Source organism: Gouania willdenowi, chromosome 13 (assembly GCF_900634775.1).
Source record: "Gouania willdenowi chromosome 13, fGouWil2.1, whole genome shotgun sequence".
Classification (NCBI taxonomy): Eukaryota; Metazoa; Chordata; class Actinopteri; order Blenniiformes; family Gobiesocidae; genus Gouania; species Gouania willdenowi.
In genome coordinates, this window is record NC_041056.1 from 38,424,571 (window position 1) to 38,446,268 (window position 21,698).

The following is a 21,698-nucleotide window of genomic DNA, read 5'->3' on the forward strand; positions in this document are numbered from 1 at the left end:
TTTTTCTTTTTATCAACATCATCACAAAATAAAAGATAACATCCTTCCTCAGATTTTCTAAAAACAAAAACAAGAAAAACGATAGGACATACCTATTCATAAACATCAATAAAGTCATTCACTGACTTACATCATGACCAGTTAAACCATCGGGTCTTTGCTAGGTTTTTAGCAAAAAATAAAATAAAATAAAAAGTTTAAAAACAGAATAAAAAGTACTTATTCACTTCTGTAGCAATGAAATTGGGGTATTCCTTTTTATTTTATTTTTTCTTTCCTTTTTCTTTTATAATAATCCCTGCAATGTTCCTCTTAGACAAAATCAGACCAAATCGGTCACACAAATTTTAGCCGGTTTTCCCAAATCTTTTCGAAATTTTCCCAAATCATGGAGTGAGTGAACTGTTCCATCACATATATATTATGTATAACTTCAATCCAGTCGTTAACCTTTGGTATCTCCTCCTTCATCCACTGTCTGGTAATCGCCTTCTTACCTGCCATCATCATTTTTCTACAGATGTGTTAATCCCCAAATATTGTAAAGTTAATGTCCAGTTTCCCCAAGTATAGTGCCTTTAAAGGGCCCATTTTATGCTAAATCAACTTTTCTGTGCTTTAAACATCATAAAGTGCTATTAGGGCTTCATACACATGCCCAAAGTGTTTTTTTCATTGATTCCCTCAATCGTTAGTTAGAGGGTGATTTGCTCCTTTCTTACTGCGGGGTGAGCTCAAACACCTCGCTCCAATTTGATGACGCATTCCCACTTTGATAAATAATTTGACGCGGCACTGAACTGGAGAAGCCGCGCCTCCAGGAAGCTCTCTGCCGTGATTGATATGTAAACAGACACGCCCACAAAGGTGAGCATTTCAGCATCCTTCGCGCAGTGCTATGTATGTATTTTTGACAGTCTATGTATGTACCGGTGAACGCCCCGCCCCCACGCTCTGTCTCGTATTTCTAAAGCAGCATGAGCTCGGCTACACAGTGGGTGGGAGCAGAGCGGGCCGTCCTCTGGTGCTACCTTACCGTGCGGGGAGGAGGAGGTCACTGTCCCGTCTATAGACACGCCCACTCATGAATATGTAGAAGTAGGCCGCAAATCATCCTGTTTGTGTAGAGTTGCTCAGAAAGTGACTTTTCAGAGGCTAAAACTTTGCAAAACTGGCAAGTTTGGGAAAATATACCTCAAATACTATGTTTTTAGAGTTCTTAGAACAAATAAAGTTGGGTGAAAAATTTAATGTAAGTGGGAGGTCTACATTTTGAATTTGGTCTATATACTTCTTAATCTCCACTTAAAAACAGCCTGTTTTAGGAGCGCTCTGAAAAGGACTTTTCAGAGGGCTAAAACTCTGGAAAAAAGACAAGTTTGGGAAAATCAACCTCAAATACTATGTAGTTGGGGTTCTAAGAACAATTGGAGATGGGTGAAAAATAGCACAATACTGTACCTTTAATAAAAGCACAAAGTTTAGGGAAATCTATTATGATCCCTCAAACTGCAACAAGATTGAATATTTTTACATTTACCATTGTAAACATTTTTAATACATAAAAAAATACTTCTGTGTAAGATTCAAACAGTCATATTTCATGCAGTAGGTAGTATCAAATATGTGGAATGTTATTTTTCTGTATTGGTATGTAGGAGATTTCAATCACATTGATCCCCCAGCTGAGTAAATATCTAAGGACAGAATGAATAAATCTACTTCAACATTTCAGGGTATTTTTTTCAAAGTAACAACCCTTTCCCAGGTAGCAAGTGGTATGCTCCATGTCCACTCAGTCCTTTTCAAGCATTCAGGCAGAAGCACGAGCATGTAATCCCAACCGTGTGGTCTATTTTTTGCGAGCAAGTGGTGTCACTATCACACACGTACACTGAGCTCCCTGTAGTGATCACTTGTGCAGATCCAGTGTTTATGGTGAGATGGTTTAGCTTTTCAGTGGCTAGCAGTTAGCTCTGTCCAGACAGCCAAAACAAAGAGGGAGGGAGGAATTGGGAAGGTCTGAGGGAGGAGCAAAAAACTGGCACGTTGCATGAGGGAGGACTCAAAATTACACAGAAATCCTAGTCAGAGGAGAGGGCACCTGTGGAGAGGACAGGAGCCAGGCAGAGGGGGTGTAAAGAGGCAGCCTCCATCCATTTTAGCATCCACGTAGTTTTCTGCAGGCATTCAGCATGGGCAACCGTGGGTCTCAAGAGCAGCAGGACTCCGAGGGTAGGTGCTTTGGTCCCACAGACCTCAGTTTGAGAGCCATGTCTGGACTCTGAGTTACAATGGCTGGATTATTTCCAAGAAAAGAGTCATTTCATCCTCTCCTACCGTCTTCCCTCCCTTTTACTCTCAGCCACACTCTTCCCTCACTCACTGTGGATTTTTGACTATATTTAGACTGGACTGCTACCGGTCAACAATGCAGACACAGTAATGTGAGTTAGACCGTGTTGGGGGGAGGCAGAGCAGGACCTGGCCACGGGTGGTCTTCATTTACCTGAGGTTATTTTCTCCACTGCTCTGAGAGTGGATACTAATGTAGCCTAGGCTAGTCACTATCACTGGGTACTAGCACTGAATGTTTTGTTGACATTATTGACCAGAAATGGTAGAAAGGGCTTTTGGACTTTGTGGAAAGTTTTGTCTATGTAGAAAATGGGTGGGTGGGGTAAACACTGGTAGCTTATATGAGAAAAATCTGATCTTAGAATGAGTAATGGAGCAAAGCAAGGGCCCTGTGCCATGTGTGCTACTTTTATTTGGTGTTGTTAAACCAAAGATACTCTAAGAGACAGAGGTTGAGAGGTTGGTAGGTTTAATCTGGAAGAACATGTTTAAATGAAAATCCTTTAAAACTGCTGAAAGGTGAATATAATGGAGCCAACATGCATGTAGATGGTAGCTACACACTAGTACAGGGGTCTGCGGCTCTGGAGCCTCATGTGTCTCTTTGACTCTTTTGCAATGGCTCCCTGTAGCTTTAAAAAAAAAAATACATTAATATAATGAATTGCTATTTCTTACAGATAGTATTGATGATTGACATTAACTTAAAAAAAAGTAATAAAACAATTGGTTAACCTAAAAATAAATCACATTGTGCAATAACTCTGCAACATCGACAGACCATCAACTTTCCTTTCACCTGTGCCTAAGCTTAAGTTTTAAATTCCTTGTAAGGTAACTAAACTAGCAAAAAGACTATTCTGGAAGAAAATAAAGGTTGTATTTGTGTGGGGAAATATTTATTTAATTGCCAACATGCCGCCTTAATATGCATGCTTGATTTGTTGCAAGAAATTAGCAGTTAGCATGTTTTTGACTGACATGATCATGTGTTATCTAATTCAAGTCTTTTTTTGTAGCCCTTCAAATCTATTAACTCTTAAAATTATTCGATATCATGTTAACTGTATAGAATTTTATACACTGTATTGTCTTCATTGAGAAGGTATTTTTTTCTGCTCTGGACTTTAATACAGGTGAAATTAGGCAAAATGGCTCTTGAGAGTAAAAGTTGCAGACCATTGCACTAGTATGAACATAAGATTATATTTGTCATTGTTGCTACAGTTGTGGATTCAAGAAAAGCATAGGAATGGTATGAAAGAATCAATAGGAGAAAACTTTAACAGCTGGGTTTTATTTTATTCCCAATACAAATTGGCCATGATTACATGTTTTATTAGATTCTGAATTAATTATTTGGAATTAAAGTATTCTGCTTCGTGTTTACTAGGGATGTAACGATTCACTCAACTCCCGATACGATTAGATTCACGATACTGGGTTCACGATATGATTCTCTCATGATTTATTTTACAAAATGGGACTGTACACATATGACTGAAAAATATTCCTTTACTTTTTTTGTAAAAATACCGTACTATTTTCCTTTTATTTTTCATTGTCAGAAGAATCCCTTGATAAACTATTCAAAACAATGCAATTAACTAAAAATAAATCTTGAATGAAATAAGGAATAATACAAATGAAGAAGAAGCCTATTCATTTAAATTCTGGTTCTATAGTAAACAATGTAAAACTGCATAATAGTTTTTTCTTTTTAAAAGTGCAACTGAAAATGTATTTTGTGCCATTTCACTGTATTTACGGCCGATATTTGTTTGAACCAGCAGAGGGCGCTGGTAACCCAGTGGTCGGTTGGCATGCAGAAATTCTTGCAGTGAAGAAGAGATGCTATGCGCTAGCAGACAGAGCTAATAGAAAAACGTGATTCATACAGATATTCACGTAATATTACAGATATTCTTTTGGTGCTAAAGGGGTAAGGAATCATTTATGAACATATTTTAAGAGTAGAAGGCGGCCAGAAAGAAAGTAGTAGCAGATTCCGCCCGCCGTCAACACTTCTGGACAAGAGGATATATAGCACCTTCTGCTGTTTAAAAAAAGTACTGCAATTCAATTTTCACAGTATCAATGTGAACCGTGATACCTATTAATCGATTTTTAACTGCCTTGCGATTAATCGTTACATCCCTAGTGTTTCCATTGAAATAGTAATTCCAAATTGAGGTTTACATGGAAACATGTTTATTCGCCTTTGTTTAATTGGGTTGGAAAGGGGACAAAACTGCCGTATTCACGTCTACCAGAAAAAACACACACAAAACAAACCCTTTCTTGTCGGCCACAGCATAAAAGTAAACCATATAGTAAAAGTACTATTTTCACTTTTATTTTGATTATAGTTTTGAAGGAGCAGCGCAACAATAACATATTGTTTCACTTTGGTCGGCTGAGTAGGAGAAGGGAGGCAGAAGTCCGTATTATGGCTAATCAAAGCCAGCGGTTAGTGCAAAAGCTGCTTTAGCTCTATGTACCGGATGGACACACATTTCGAAGCACACCCTCACCACACATAAGGTATTTATACTAAATGAGTAAAATCAAACAAAAAACTCAATATTTATACAAAAAGTACACAAAATGACAACAGAAATGCACAAAAATATACAAAAAGGTTCCAAAAACACACAAAATGACTCCAAGAAACATACATTACAGAAAATACACCAAATGACAACAAAAAATGAAAATGAGTCAAAATACACAAAATGACTCCAGAATCACACTACAATGGCAACAAAAACAATAATTATACAAAAAATGCACAAAAACACAACAGAAATATAGAAAACATAGACATAATGACTCCTAAAAACATACATTACTGAAAAATACACCAAACCAAAAAAAACAAAAATGAGTAAAAAAAAATACATACACATTATGACTTCTAAAAACATACATTACAGAAAAATACACCAAACAAAAAACAAAACAAAAATGAGTAAAAAAAAAAGCACATTTATCATGCGCATGTCCCATAAATTTAAACCAGGGAAATTGCACACGCTATTGTACTTTGCACCCGCAAATAAAACCCTTTATAACACTACAGAGTATGTACACCTTACCTTCAAACACATACTCATTTGGCCATAATGACAACTCTACTTAAGGCCCCACTATATGAATACATACTTCTGATGGGCACTGTACTAGTTTATTTAAAGCTAAATTAAATGCATACAAGATCGAGGAATTATTCAATTCGAAATTAAAATCTGAATAATCCAGCCACTTAATTTTGCTTTAAGTTTAATTTGGAATGAAGATTTTCATTTGTAATTAGGTGTTTACAAGGTCATCTTTAATCTTTTTAAAGATTATTTAACTTTATTCTAAATTAAAGGGGAATTAAAGCTCTTTTGTAAATGTGGCCATATTAAATACATTATAAATACTGTTTCCTCCTGCAGAACTTAATGCTTCTAGTTTATTAGTACAGGGCAGGCCTCTTGCGGGTATTATTGTTAAATTATTGTTAAACAATAATTAAAGCAGCCAATACTTTTTTTTTTTTTGACCCGTATTGTTTTTTAAACATTCCTTAATTTCAGTTTTTAAGGGCTTTGCTCTTTTATTTATGCTCTTTTTCCTAGAGCTTCCATGCTTATCCCTCAAATTGTCAAATGCATTGTTTTTATAAGGGTCATGCTATTGATCTGATGACGTAAGGCGATGGTTCCCAACTTTTTTTGGGTTGTGATCCCATTTTTATATTACAAAGTTCATTAGTTTTTGATCATGTTTAGTATTGTGTGTTACAAATACAGATTAGCCAGGATTAAACGGTTTAAAAATATAACTTTAATCAGTACTGTTTTTTTGGGGTTTTTTTTTTTAATCAATTCCTAGATATTTTAGGTGACCCCTTTTTAATTCCATGCGACCCTAAGGTTGATAAACACTGGAGTAAGACACAAAAAACCTGAAAATTGTGAAAAGGTGAAAAAAGATTAAAAAAAATTAATGTGGACAATAAACAGTATAGTATAGTATAACAACCAGTACAAACAGCAGAACCAGTAAAAAACAACAACTTAGTTATGTTAGAGGTATTGGCTCAGTTGCTGGAGTGGGTTTCTTTCAAATTGGAAGTTTGGTGGTCCACAGAATGCTAGCGCCTAGCATGTTAGCTCGTCACCATGGAGATAATGAATCTGTAGAGCACTTTGAGGACTAGAAGTGTAGGGTTGATTGCACTGTGATCAAGGAAAACTTCAGGGCATCCTAAAATCTTAAGGATTGTTTTCATAACTTAGAATTGGTTTAAAAATGTATTTTACATCATATAGTTAAACACATTTTTCTTTGTGCTTCATCCACAGCCGGGGCCTATTACCCCGCACAGGCTCAGTTCACCCCACCAGTGCAGGCGGCGCCCGTGATCATGAATCCTGCCCCCCAGCAACAGCAGCCCCTGCCTCAGCAACCCCAACACATCCCCCCCACCAAACGGGAACGCAAACAGGTACAGTCTGCTTGGCTTTGACTGAGTGTCCTTTGAATTTCTTTGAGTCATTTCCACTATACTTTACACTGATCTGATCGGCTATATCGGATCAGCCAATATTTTGCAATTATTGTGATCGGCTGTAATGTCCTTATTCGCCGATCCGATCAATAACGTCATTGTTGTGATGAAAGTTTCTCTCGATCCTCGGTTCCCAAAGTGGGGTAGGGGAACCCCAGGGGTACGCAAATGTCATAGGAGGTACATGAGTAAAAAATTAAAATTGGAAACTAGAATATAAATTGAATATAAAGCCTCCATTCATTGCCACAAATTACACATTAGCCGATGTAAGACTACCCATGGTTACAGATTCTTCTTTTTTTTATTATTACTAGTGCAGTGCCCATGGGAAGTATGCATTGCTATAGAAAAGTGGGAGTTTAAGTAGCTTTTTCATGGAATGCCAAATGAGGTTGTGTTTAAAGGTGGGACGTCAGGGACATTTAGGTTTGTTGTGAAATGTGTAGAGTGATAACTATTGTGTTTTCATTTATACTATAAAGACAGAAAGGTCTGTGTGTATGTGTGCGCGTGTGTGTATGTGGAGCAAATATCTCCCCGATGCGATGTGAGTTTGACCTGAAACTTAGTCAACGGCTTCCAAATACCCCAAGTGTGTGTATCTGTTATTTTGGAGTAATGTGGTCATTTCCAAATGTTTTTTTTAATTTTTTTTCACTTCCTGACGACACGGCAAGTGAAACCTATTCAGCCTTTGACCTCAGAGTGTGAGGGGGCGCTAGCGCACCATCTATATCTATTTCACTGCACAGCTCACTTCCGATGCATGTAAAAGCTCCTGTGGACTTTTATTTAGAGGAAAAATACTTTTTACTGTTCTTTATTTGGTAATGACATTTCAAAACGTTTATTTTCATGTTAGTTGGACCGTTCGCTATTTAGACCGGACAGACCTCACTCGGAAGTTATTGACGGCAATGGCTGCTCTGTTGAAAGATGCTCAATTCTTTCCGGCATGTGTGTATGTGAGAGACCCAACAGAGGAGATTAGAGTCCCAGGTAGAGAGTCACGCACACACGTTGATCAGGTGCACTTCGCTATCCATCACCGTCTACGTGATAGGGCGACCGTGGCTCAGGTGGTAGTGGGTCGTCTTCTGATCGAGAGGTTGGGGGTTCGATCCCAGTACCTGACTATGTGTCGAAGTGTCCTTGGGCAAGACACTGAACCCTAAGTTGCTCCCAGTGGTCGACTAGCACCTTGCATGGCAGTCCTGTCCCACTGGTGTGTGAATGTGAGAGTGAATGGGTGAATGAGCTGATATGTAAAGCGCTTTGAGACTGTTTCAGTGTGGTGATAAAGCGCTATATAAAATCAAGTTCATTTACCATTTATCATTTACGTGACATGCGTGCAGGTATGTGAGTGTTGTGTATAACGGACCACCATTTAGTTCGGTTACAGTCTGTGTCACGACACCCGTCCATAGCGTGGTAGTGACTGTAGCGTTACGCTCTGAGTCAGATCTAAGTGTTTACATGTTACGTGGATGGTGCTACATAGTGAAGGTCACCTGATTACTGCAGCTTCACTCACGCCACTCCTGCCACCGGTGTTTGGCCTAACGGCGTTTAAAATAACGGCGTTTGTTTTTCAGTAACAGGGTAATCTAACTAATTACTTTTTACGCCATTACAACGGCATTAACGTTACGGAACTTTAAATGCGGTGCATTACATGTATTGATTGAATAAACTGTTATCCGAAAGCAACCCTGGCTTCTTACTCAGCTATAGTGAGGAGGTGGGTTAAAAACAAGGTGAGCGATTATGATTGGCTAAGGCGGTGTCATGTTTCATGCTAGCCAATCAGAGCCAGTGTTTTTACCCCTATGCCAGCGCGCGCGCGCACACACACACACACACTGCAGATTTGATAAAGCAGCAGAGATGGTGAGCGTGGAGCAGTCTGATGAAAAGTTGGCATTTTTAAGGTGACGATACAAACACTGCTTTAAATTAATTGTGGTCAAAGGCAAGAACGTGTATGTGAAGTGTACTTTATATCCAGGAGTGAAGACTTTGTTGACATCCGTTGTAAGTAACTAGAATTTAATGAAGCACCTCACAATGTCACACGCATCTAAAACATCTGGATTCTTTGACATATAGCAACTTTTTTTTTTAACAGTAAAGCAAATACTTTCCTTGGAAATGAGTTACTTTTAATATAGAGTAATTCAGTTACTAACTTAGTTACTTTTTGGAACAAATAGTAACTATAACTAATTACCTTTTTAAAGTAACGTTCCCAACACTGCCTGCCACGACACCTAACTACTGGAAATAGATACGTTTAGTGAAAGTTAGGCAGGTACACGTGGATGGACTGGTGCACATAAATTTAGAATGGATCCTCCCACCACCACCACCACCAAACGACAACAAAAATATGAAAATGACTCAAATTACACAAACTAAATATTTATACTAAAAATACACAAAATACACAAAATACACATGCAAAAAACTACACTAAAAAAGATACAAAGTGACTCCAGAATCACCATCCATCCATCTCCATCCATCTTCTCCCGCTTAGCCGTTTCCGGGTCGCGGGGGCAGCATCCTCAGTAGGGAGGCCCAGACTTCCCTCTCCCCGGCCACTTCCTCCAGCTCTTCCGGGGGGACCCCGAGACGTTCCCAGGCCAGCCGAGAGACATAGTCTCTCCAGCGTGTCCTGGGTCTTCCCCGGGGCCTCCTTCCGGAGGGACGTGCCCTGAACGCCTCACTAGGGAGGCGTTCAGGGGGCATCCTAATTAGGTGCCCGAGCCACCTCATCTGGCTCTTCTCGATGCGGAGGAGCAGCGACTCTACTTTGAGCCCCTCCCGAATGACTGAGCTTCTCACCCTATCTCTAAGGGAGAGCCCAGCCACCCTACGGAGGAAACTCATTTCGGCCGCTTGTACCCGTGATCTTGTTCTTTCGGTCATGACCCAAAGTTCATGACCATAGGTGAGGGTTGGAACGTAGACCGACCTGTAAATAGAGAGCTTCGCTTTTTGGCTCAGCTCCCTCTTTACAATGACGGACTGGTGCAGACTCCGCATCACTGCAGACGCCGCACCAATCCGCCTGTCGATCTCTCGCTCCATCCTTCCCTCACTCGTGAACAAGACCCCGAGGTACTTAAACTCCTCCACCTGGGGCAGAACCTCATCTCCAACCCGGAGAAGGCACTCCACCTTTTTCCGGTCAAGAACCATGGACTCGGATTTGGAGGTGCTGATTCTCATTCCGGCCGCTTCACACTCGGCTGCGAACCGATCCAGTGAGAGTTGAAGGTCACGGTATGTTGGAGCCAACAGGACCACATCATCTGCAAAAAGCAGTGATGCAATACTGAGGCCCCCGAACCGGACCCCCTCAACGCCCTGACTGCGCCTAGAAATTCTGTCCATAAAAGTTATGAACAGAATCGGTGACAAAGGGCAGCCCTGGCGGAGTCCAACCCTCACCGGAAACGATTTTGACTTACTGCCGGCAATGCGGACCAGACTCTGACTCCGGTCATACAGGGAACGAACAGCTCCTATCAGGAGGTTCGATACCCCATACTCCCGGAGGACCCCCCACAGGAATCCCCGAGGGACACGGTCAAATGCCTTTTCCAGGTCCACAAAACACATGTGGACTGGTTGGGCGAATTCCCATGACCCCTCAAGGACCCTGCTGAGGGTGTAGAGCTGGTCCACAGTTCCACGGCCAGGACGAAAACCACATTGCTCCTCCTGAATCCGAGGTTCAACTATCCGGCGGACCCTCCTCTCCAGTACCCCTGAATAGACCTTACCGGGGAGGCTGAGAAGTGTGATCCCTCTATAATTGGAACACACCCTCCGGTCCCCCTTCTTAAAAAGGGGGACCACCACCCCTGTCTGCCAATCCAGAGGCACTGCCCCCGATGTCCACGCGATGTTGCAGAGTCGTGTCAGCCATGACAGCCCCACAACATCCAGGGCCTTGAGAAACTCCGGGCGGATCTCATCCACCCCCGGAGCCCTGCCACCGAGGAGCTTTTTAACCACCTCGGCAACCTCAGCCCCAGAGATAAGAGAGCCCACTCTCGGGTCCCTGGGCCCTGCTTCCTGATTGGAAGGCGTGTCGGTGTGATTGAGGAGGTCTTCGAAGTATTCCCCCCACCGATCCACAACGTCTCGAGTCGAAGTCAGCAGCGCACCATCCGCACCATACATAGTGTTGACGGTGCACTGCTTCCCCCTCCTGAGACGCCGGATAGTGGTCCAGAATCTCTTCGAAGCCGTCCGGAAGTCGTTCTCCATGGCCTCACCAAACTCCTCCCATGTCCGGGCTTTTGCCTCAGCGACCGCCGTGGCTGCACTTCGCTTGGCCCGTCGGTACCTGTCTGCTGCCTCCGGAGTCCCACAGGCCAAAAAGGCCCGGTAGGACTCCTTCTTCAGCTTGACGGCATCCCTCACCCCCGGTGTCCACCAACGGGTTCGGGTATTGCCGCCACGACAGGCACCGACTACCTTGCGACCACAGCACCGATCAGCCGCCTCAGCAACAGAGGCACGGAACATGGCCCACTCGGACTCAATGTCCCCCGCCTCCTCCGAGACATGGTTGAAGTTTTCCCGGAGGTGGGAGTTGAAGCTCCTTCTGACGGGAGACTCTGCCAGGCGTTCCCAGCAGACCCTCACTATACGTTTGGGTCTGCCAGGTCTAACCGGCATCCTCCCCCGCCATCGGAGCCAACTCACCACCAGGTGGTGATCAGTTGACAGCTCCGCCCCTCTCTTTACCCGAGTGTCCAAGACATGCGGCCGCAAGTCCGATGACACGACTACGAAGTCGATCATCGAACTGCGGCCTAGGGTGTCCTGGTGCCAAGTGCACATATGGACACCCTTATGCTTGAACATGGTGTTTGTTATGGACAATCTGTGACGAGCACAGAAGTCCAACAACAAAACACCGCTCGGGTTCCGATCAGGGGGGCCGTTCCTCCCAATCACGCCCCTCCAGGTCTCACTGTCGCTGCCAACGTGAGCGTTGAAGTCCCCCAGCAGAACGAGGGAATCCCCAGAAGGAGCACTCTCCAGTACTCCCTCTAAGGAATCCAAGAAGGGTGGATACTCCGAGCTGCTGTTTGGCCCATAGGCACAAACAACAGTCAGGATCCGTCCCCCCACCCGAAGGCGGAGGGAGGCTACCCTCTCGTCTACCGGGGTAAACTCCAACGTACAGGCACTAAGTCGGGGGGCAAGAAGTATAGCCACCCCGGCCCGGCGCCTCTCACCATTGGCGACTCCAGAGTAGAAGAGAGTCCAACCCCTATCGAGAAGGCTGGTTCCAGAGCCCTTGTTATGTGTCGAGGTGAGACCGACTATATCTAGTCCGAACTTCTCCACCTCGCACACAAGCTCAGGCTCCTTCCCCGCCAGAGAGGTGACATTCCACGTCCCTAACGCTAGTTTCTGTAGCCGGGGATCAGATCGCCAAGGCCCCCGCCCTGGACGACTGCCCGATCCACACTGCACCGGCCTTATATGATCCCTCCTGCGGGTGGTGGGCCTACGGGAGGGCGGGCCCACGTCGTCCTTTCGGGCTCTGCCCGGCCGGGGCCCGTGGGCAAAGCCCCGGCCACCAGGCGCTCGCACTCGAGCCCCAACCCCGGGCCTGGCTCCAAGGTGGGGCCCCGGTAGCGCCAATCCGGGCGACGTGAACTGCCTTTGTTTTTTATTATACATATATGGCTATTGAACCGCTCTTAGTCGGACCCGTCACCTGGGACCTGTTTGCCTTGGGAGACCCTACCAGGGGCATTAAGCCCCCGACAACATAGCTCCCAGGATCATTCGGGTACTCAAACCCCTCCACCACGTTAAGGTGGCGGTTCATGGAGGAGCTCCAGAATCACACTACTTAAAACAACAAAACACAATAATTATACAAAAAATGCACAAATGGCGTAAAACGAAAAGCTAAACAATATTTAAGTACACAAAAAGGCAACATAAATGCCCAAAAATATACAAAAAGGCTCCAAAAACACACAAAATGATTCCAAAAACCATATATTACAGAAAAATACACCAAACGACAACAAAAACATGAAAAGGACAAAAAATACACTAAAATGACTCCAGAATCACACTACAATGGCAACAAAAAATAATATTTGTACAAAAAATGCACAAAAAGACAACTGAAAGATAAAAAATAAACATAATGATTAAAACAAGGATTTACATCTTTAAAATGATTGTATAGTATGGCGTAAATAATAAACTTCTTGGATAACAGTGGATATTATTCAAATAAATAAATAATTGTGGTTCATTTGGGGGGCGCGGGCTGAAAGGTTGAAAACCACTGCACTGAAGGACAAGAGATGAGGGGTGATTAAATGTGCATTCCATTAAAACAAAAAAACAGGATGATTGAAAGTGATCAGCCCTGATCAGAAACACAGAATGCATTTATTGATGTTACTGATGATGTGATTTTAGCCCACATGCTGTAGTTTGCCCATGTTCTGTTTAATTCCTTGAAGTTGGAATAAAAATCGTCATTACAACTTACAACCAGACATAAAGCTGCAGTATGTACGTTTTTTGGGAACATTTGGTCAAAAATCCATAATCATCTTTGAGCATATTGTAATCCAAGGTGTTCTGCGTGGACAGTGAATCTCTTCCCCTTCTCCTGACTCTGTAAATTGAGTTTTGAAATCCAGGAGTGTGATGAAATCTTTCTAGAAACAAAAGTCCTCCATTGCTGTTTTGAACATTACTATTGGCTGCTCGGCTGAAGTCAGGCGCGTTCACATACCAAGTGCAGAAGTTAAGCACAACAGTTACACAGAAAATGAAGTGGTAAAAGGCAGACCAATGTGGAGAAGTAACAGTTTAAAGGCACTGACATACTCGGGAGGAATGGACCGCTTTGTGCCCTTGTGAATCTCTGTAACTGCGGAGGGTCCGCCCCACACACTGGTGTCAGATGGAGAGTGAGAACAGATAGATCGCGTGTAAATCTAAGAGAAGAATATTCAAGGTGAAATAATTGTGTAGTCTGGATGCGGAGTGATGGTTATTAGTCTGCCCTAAGCGACAGCTGAGATCACGCTGAGAGCTCTCTGGAGGGGACGGGTTGACGACAGCAGCCTCTGCTCAGGGCAGTAACTACAGAGTGATATGTGCATTTATGTCAGAGTCTCTAAAATATCAGGAAACTTTCCCATAACACAAAATAAAGTTCATACATATGTCTCTATTAAGAAAAATGTCACTACGAGAGTTCACAAAAGACACCGGTAAGGGAGACTACGTTTCGGTTTTGAAACTGAGTGGAGAAAATTTTTTACATACTGCAGCTTTAAAATAATATGTTTGCTGAGGTCGAACACAAATAATTGTTAGTTTCTGGCTATGAGATGTGAATGACGGAGGAATGTGTTTTGCTTTGTCCTTTAAAGTGACATTTGCTGTCATGTTTCTTCATAGCAGGCCTGTGACCTGATTGTGTTGAGCTTCACGACTCTTTGTGTTGCAACTTGTGTAAAGATGATTCTTGAGTCTGGTCATAGAGTTCAGTTTACTGATTGCAACAGATAGGAATGACCTTAGCCTGGGACTGCTACACCACGCTTTCCCACTCCCACAGTCTGTCTACTGTTTCCCTCCCTGCTCTAACATGGCCCTTTGCTTGGTATGTGGTAGCTATCTGTGAACTGAAGCCCCAGTTTGTGCCTCCCAGGCAAGGAAGACTCTTACATGGGCGAATCTTAAATCCCAACCACTGCTTTCTCTGAGCCATAGCGTGTCTTTGCTCTGAACTCAAAGCCCACAGATAAGAGGTGTAATGTTGCAATAGATAGGAGAGATAGGATCCATGTGTTTTCCCTATAGAACCTCAATAGGAACACCACAGACTCAGAGGGTTTCCTTTGGGTGCTGATGTCCTTTGAGAGTTCAGCAACAGGATTGGTGTTTTCAAAGAATGTTCTGATTGGCTCACACTTGGATGGTCATTATTACTTTATTGACATACTTTCTTTAGGCGTGTCTGCTAAGCAGAGAGGAAATGTTGCTTTATGCTTAAAGTGTGTGAGTGCACAATTACATGTTAGGGCTGGGTGATATGGTCCAAAACTTATATCTCAATATTTTTTCTCAAAATGTCAAAATTCAATAAAGACTTTGCAGAAAGACAATTCTAGGTAAAAATGTGCTAATGCTAAATGCCACACATGCTGATTTATTAACAAACAGCTGCACAAAATGTGCCACTTTTTGCTTTTTCTCCTCCAAGGGACAGCACGTGTGAGTGAGTTCTGTAGTGTGGCTTGTTTAGGGGAAGGTCTGGGTAAGGAGGCACTCAGAAATCCATCCAACTGTGCTTTTCATGCTGTTCTGAGAAGTAGCAAATGCAGCGACTCCTAAAATGAGTATTTTAATACAAAACAAGCTATGAAATATATATATATATATATATATAGGCGATATTAGTGCTGGACAATATATTGTGATTCAAGATATATTGAGTTTTTTATTTTAGCTTGTTTTTATTTATACAATCACACAGTACAAATGACATCAGACAAGTATTTAATAGTATTCATAGGGTACAGTCTAACAGTGTCCTTTACAATTTTAACATATTTCTGAGATATACATTTTTTATAGCTTATTTGGTATTAAAACACTAGTTTTTTCTGCTTTCGTTACTTCTCAGAACAGCATGAAAAGCAGTCAGATAATCACAAAATTGTCTTTCCATTAAAGCCAGAATGACAATTCTGTAACCTTACGTTCGCCTCCCAAAAATCCTGACTACACGTCAAGGCGACATGGAACATAAGGGCTGTGATTGGTCCGCTTCAAACCTCAGCCCCGGTCATTGCTTTTCCAGTCATACGAGAGTTGTTTCTACGGTGGATTGAGTCACAGAGAAAACCGAGATGGACTAAAAGTGCCAGAGTTGTATTATTTCCTTTCATGGCTGCAGCACGTGAAGCACCGCCAAATGGAGTCAATCACAGACAAAAGGTGTTTGTTTACTGTTATTAATGCTAGGGATGGGCGATATTGACAAAAAAATTATCCCGATAATTTCTGGTATTTATCACGATAATGATAAAAATCACAATAAATAAAAACTATAAATAAAAAAATCACAACTTAGTGTAAACAGCTTCTTTACAAACACAAATAAATGTGAATACATCAACATTAGACACATTTAAAAAGGCTACAATATCTGCTGACTCAAAGAGTTGAAATTTTATGGAATTTATTTGTGCATGTGGGTCACTCTATTAGTGTTATTGTATGTAGTTCATGTATTTCCTCATTTGAAATATAATTATTGAAAAAAAAAAGCACATGTAAAGCAAAAATAACTCCAATAGTGTTTTTACTGTGGATGAATCTTGTTTATTTCATATTTGATAATGAGTTACATAAAGTTATGGTTAATAAATAACTCTCTGATTTCCTATAATTAAACCAGATCAAGCTGATGATTTAATCAATCAGTATATTTAGGTGTAATAATCACAATAGTTACATCAGTATAATGGGACCAGCTTTGTCTGTGAACACGTGAAATATAATTAAAAACTATTGCGTTTCACAAATTGGGACAGATTAATAGTGACATTATTATTTATGCTAGCATTTATTTCACACGTGTAACATGTTTAGTTTTTATTCTTCCATACAAGTGTTAAATCTGACCATAAACAAATCAATGGCTCTGTGGTTTTATGACCGTAAGACGTGTTCTTTTTACTTGGTTATTATTCCTTGTATGGAGTGGTTAGCGTTAGCTCTTAGCCCAATCTGTGTGTCAGTGTGTTAGCTTAGCATAGTTAGCTTTAGTTGAGTTTCCAGTTCATAGTTATTGCTACAGGTTCATCTCTGTACCCACGTTTGTGGAACTTTGGGTGGATCTGATGGAGGAACTTGGATTGGTTCCCTTTGTTGGATGGTTATCTGGTTTTAACCAAGTAGTGGTCCATGATGTATCGTAGCACGGCAGCTTCAGGTAGCTGAGACGAACACCTCACACACACAGACGGTGTTGTGTGCGGGGGGCGGTGGCAGTGCACACCGTGCAGAGCTACAGAGGGCTAACCTCCCCATCACGTTGACGGCATGCCCCTGGCGTAGGTCCTGACGCTGAACCATATATCAGGTGTCAGACTTTATTGAGTTAAAAATATTTAGATTTATATTGTATATCACCATTTTGAGAAAAAGTAGCGTGATATGAGTTTTGGTCAATATCACCCAGCCCTAGGCAATATTATTTATTTTTGATACTTGAAATGTTTTGTTTTTTTTCTCGTAAGAACAAAGAAACTTAAAAACAATACAGCAACAAACATTAAACAGTGTCACAGTGCATCTACGTTCGCAAACATTATTTCCTATTACATTTCTAGGCCATTGACATTCTTACAGTGTTTGGTAAAAGGGGGTTTTGTATACTCAGCATTTTGAGAATATTTTATTACAGTGCACGGGTAGTGTGTGGGTGGGGTGTGGAAGGGATCTTATATCTGAAAGTATAACGTTAGTTTTGTCCATTTTGCAGTGTACGACTCCTTTTGTAGGCTTAGTAAGAAGGTCAATCTTTCCATCTCATGAATCAACCCAGTTATCTACTGTAGGTGCATCCTTCTGTAACCGTTTACCAGTTATTGCTTTCTTTGCTGAAACAATCAATATTTTCAGCAGGTATCTATCATGTCCTGTCATTCCTTCTGGTAAATCACACAGATAAAGTGTTGTGCATCTTAATGGAATATTCTCCCCAAAAATGTGTTATAGGACTTCCCAAATATTTTCCAAAATATTAGAATTTTTGGACAACTCCAAAAATTGTGGTGGTGGTCCACTCCATCGTTCCCAAAACTTCTCCAACATGTACGGCCCATTGATGTAAAATGTGTTATGTTAGGGGTAGCGAAAAATCAGGCCAATACATGGAACAGGAAGTAGAGGAGGCAGTCTCACACATGTTCTCCCATTGCTCATCAGTTATTTTATCATTCAATTCTTTTTCACATCTCCCTCTTAAAATTTTTTTATTGATTTGGAGTTACCAGCATATGCCTCTATTATTTTATTAGGTTCTGTAATTTCTGATATTGTAGTTTAATATATGGCCAAAATAGAAAACGTGTTATATATTGAATCTAGGTGTGTGTGTGTGTGTGTGTGTGTGTGTGTGTGTGTGTGTGTGTGTGTGTGTGTGTGTGTGTGTGTGTGTGTGTGTGTGTGTGTGTGTGTGTGTGTGTGTGTGTGTGTGTGTGTGTGTGTGTGTGTGTGTGTGTGTGTGTGTGTGGCTAAAGGGCATGTCTGCACGTAGCTCAGCTCCACGTGGCCACTGCTCTCCACCCTCTTTCTGAGACGGGAAGGCCGACCAGGCAGTCTTCTCTGCCTCTGCTACTCTCACAAAGCTTGAGAAAAATGTGGAGAAAGACCAGACTGTCCTGACTGACAGTGTAGAGAAGAGGAAGGGGAGTTTCTCACCTCGGCTGCTGCTCATTTGTTAGTGAGAGCTCTTTTTTCCTTCTATGAACCCTCCCATTCCTCCACAATGCTCCTCCTTCCCCCGCCCCGTTAACTGTCTGTATGCTCTGCTGTCGGCTGGGGAGGGAGGAAGGGGGGGCACATTCCAATACCATAGCTTTACAAGGCCAGTGGCTTTATCCTCCTCTTTTCCCCTCTCCCTCCCCGTGCTGCTCGGTGAGTCAAACTCTGACAGGCTGACCCAGCCCGTACTCCGGCCTGTTCCGAGCTGAGAAAGCTCCATTTGCATTGTTGGTTGAAAGTCCAGCTTGTCCAGCATGAGAGGGGCCCACCGGGGTTTGCTAGTTCTCTGGAGATCAACTGGATCAGGTAAAGGTCAGCAGTGTTGAGCAAATAGTGTTGCACTTTAGGATTGAAAAGTAGGTCAGTGAGCGTTGGTGTTGTAGCAGCACTAACTTTTTTTAGTATATAGTTTAATCCTTGTCCAGTGACTGCACTCGTCACTTTGGTTATTAATACCACTGTCATGACTGTTCTGGCTTCAGAGGAAACACTCTTGGTGGTTTTAGTGAATGTGATGAATAGTTCCAGTTTTTATGAGTGATCACATTTTTCCTTTATACCTGCTTGTCGCGTGCACAAACAGGAAACTCTTTTGTGCTTTTGCCTCATGACTGAGGCGAGTTATTTTACAAAGTTTCAACCAGGGGCGAAGTCGACTCCTGCTCTTTAGTTTATCTAGTTCTTGGAGTTGCTTAATTTGAGTCGTGGCTGGGTCTCAAAGGCGCTTTCAGCGTGGCAGCCAAGGAATTTGTACCGCGGTCAGTGTTTGGATATTGTGCTGCTGTACAAACGGTTGGTTGAATGGGGTTTGAGTTGGAGCTACAACGGTAACTTCTGGAAAGCAGACGTTTCTCTTTGTGCTCTTCCACTTATTATGGCTGAAGCTTTAATGTGAGTCTCGGTGTTGAAATCGTCTTCTGGCGTTTTCGCGTCTTCTCCCACTGACATCTGCTGCCTTTTCTCCACAGATCATAATAAGAGACCCTAACCAAGGAGGTCGAGATATCACAGAGGAGATTATGTCCGGGGGCCGCAGTGGCTCGACCCCCACACCACCACAGGTACGCCCCCAAATTTTGTCTTAAATATATGCTTAAAATAAATGGAACTTTTTAAATGTTTAAGAATTAAATAACTCGGTATGCATTACACAAAACATTTTTGCACCGTTAAATTACCATGTTTTTTTAATATGACGTTTCAGACAGAGATAAAGAATCCTTATTATAATGTCTTTATATCTGTTTATATTAAGTGATTAAGTTAATCATTTTTCTTTCTTTTTTGCTTTAAAAGATGAAGAATGTTTAAAGATTTTAATCCAGTTTAGTCTGGATAATTTATGATTAATCCTTATTAGTTTAATAAATCAGTATATTTTATGCTTTTTCTTTTTAAAGTACAGTTAGATACACATAGGGAAAAATTTAAATACTTTATGTTTTAAAGCATCTTAAAGTCAAACAGTTTTTGAACTAGAAACAAAGTGACAGTAACAAAAAAAGAATACACCAGCATCTCTCCTGAGACCATTTTTTTGTGTTAAAGTAAGTAATTTATTATTTTATTTGTCAGAGCAATGGAAACATTGCCCGGAAGTTTCTCATGTTTTCTGCTTAAACTCGATTAGGACTCAGTAGTAATATAAATAGTTACCAAAAGCTCTCCTCTGCAATTAAACTGTTCCCTTTTTTGAATTAAAAAGTAGTGCTCTGTGTGTGTGAGCATGATTTATTGGCCGCAATTCAGAATGTAACTTAGCTGGCTTAGGTTCCATCGCTCTGTCATTTTACGGGAAAAATCCCATGGAAATGTGTAATAAGGTACCAAAATATTATTTTAAAAACCTTTAATTAACAACGTCTTCGAAGGCAGAAACACCCCATTCTTCTTATTCGCTTCTGAATTGTAATTTAACGTCCGGTCTTGATCAGTATTTCAAAATAAGATGCTGTGTTAGGGTTAGTGTCATATTTTTCATGACCTATATGCTGAAGCAGTAACCAAGCTGCAAGTCAAGTTGCGGAAATGAAGTTTTTTCAAACCCTTTCTGATTGGTTGGTGAAAAGATTCCGTAACCCCCACTAAGGCGGTTTTGCAGCCCATCCGAAATGCCCCACACCTGGAAAGAATTTGACGTATTAGTTTGTTTGTCACACTTGTTAGACTTTGTCACCTGTTTTCCAGTAGAAAATAGCGTGTAAATGTGATATTGTCCCAAAACATCATTATTTCAATGTCCCAAAACATGCAATGGAGGTATTTCTGTGTTGAAGCCAGATTTTGAATAAAGAGAGACAGAATAAAGCAGTTTCAGATTGCTTCTCCCATTAAAGTGAATTTCGTATTTTCCGTGAAAATCGGAGGCCCTAGACCACACGTGTCAAACTCAAGGCCCGGACTTTTAGAACATCCATTTTGGCCGCGCAAGAGAAATAAAAAATGACAAACCATGAATCTTTTTGTAAGTTTTTAACTAATTCAGTTGTTGATATCTCAGTCCCTCCAAATACATAAATTCAATTAAACTGTATAATATTCACATGGTTCAAATCTTTCCTACGCTTATATCATGATAGCAGTCATTTAACTCAATATTTCCAAAATTCTGCTTTTTTCCTCAAATTTTTCAACAAAATTTCCCCAAATTAAATAAAAATTGGTCCAATAATCAGGGAAATTTAAACTGAAGATCTCGCAGGGACTGAAATCTGTCACATATTGTTTGGAAATTGTCGATGCTTTACATACTTTGCATATCATTTATACGTAGAATTGCAAATGTTAAGGTTGAAATGACTCGTTTTCTCTGCCAAAAGTCTGTGGCCCACTGGAGATCAAACTAGTCCGCATTTGGCCCCTGAACTAAGATGAGTTCGATACCCCTGCCCTAGACTACTACTATTTCAGTAGTTTTATAAAAAGCTCAAACAGAGCTAACTGAGATCTGCCACGAGACCACTTTCCTCCAAAGTCCAATGGAAAAATGTGCACTTTCCCCAACACGATGGGCCGGCTTCATTTTGTGTGTGTGTTTGTGTGTTTTTTTCTGTTTAATAGACGGCTGTATCAGGATCAGAAAGTTCAGCGGCCAACGGTGAGAGCATCACAGCTGCTGCCACTCCAGCACTGGTTCCACCTGGTGAGGAACAAGCACACACATGTCACACAAACATAGAAATGCAGTTTTTCCTCATTTAAA

General features: G+C 41.5%; 1 protein-coding gene across 9 annotated transcripts in view; it reads left to right on the plus strand.

Moving 5' to 3' along the window:
* eif4g1b (eukaryotic translation initiation factor 4 gamma, 1b) overlaps nucleotides 1-21,698 on the plus strand; it is an 89,337-nt gene that overhangs the window by 35,793 nt on the left and 31,846 nt on the right. For 6 of the 9 annotated variants that reach the window (XM_028464079.1, XM_028464077.1, XM_028464081.1 and 3 more), the window contains 3 exons: nucleotides 6,714-6,856; nucleotides 19,465-19,557; nucleotides 21,557-21,638. In XM_028464079.1, coding sequence (XP_028319880.1) covers nucleotides 6,714-6,856; nucleotides 19,465-19,557; nucleotides 21,557-21,638 — 318 coding nt within the window. Of the gene's footprint in view, nucleotides 1-2,099; nucleotides 2,236-6,713; nucleotides 6,857-18,539; nucleotides 18,803-19,187; nucleotides 19,388-19,464; nucleotides 19,558-21,556; nucleotides 21,639-21,698 lie in introns of those variants that run through there. The other 3 variants (XM_028464084.1, XM_028464085.1, XM_028464086.1) reach the window with 3 other exon arrangements.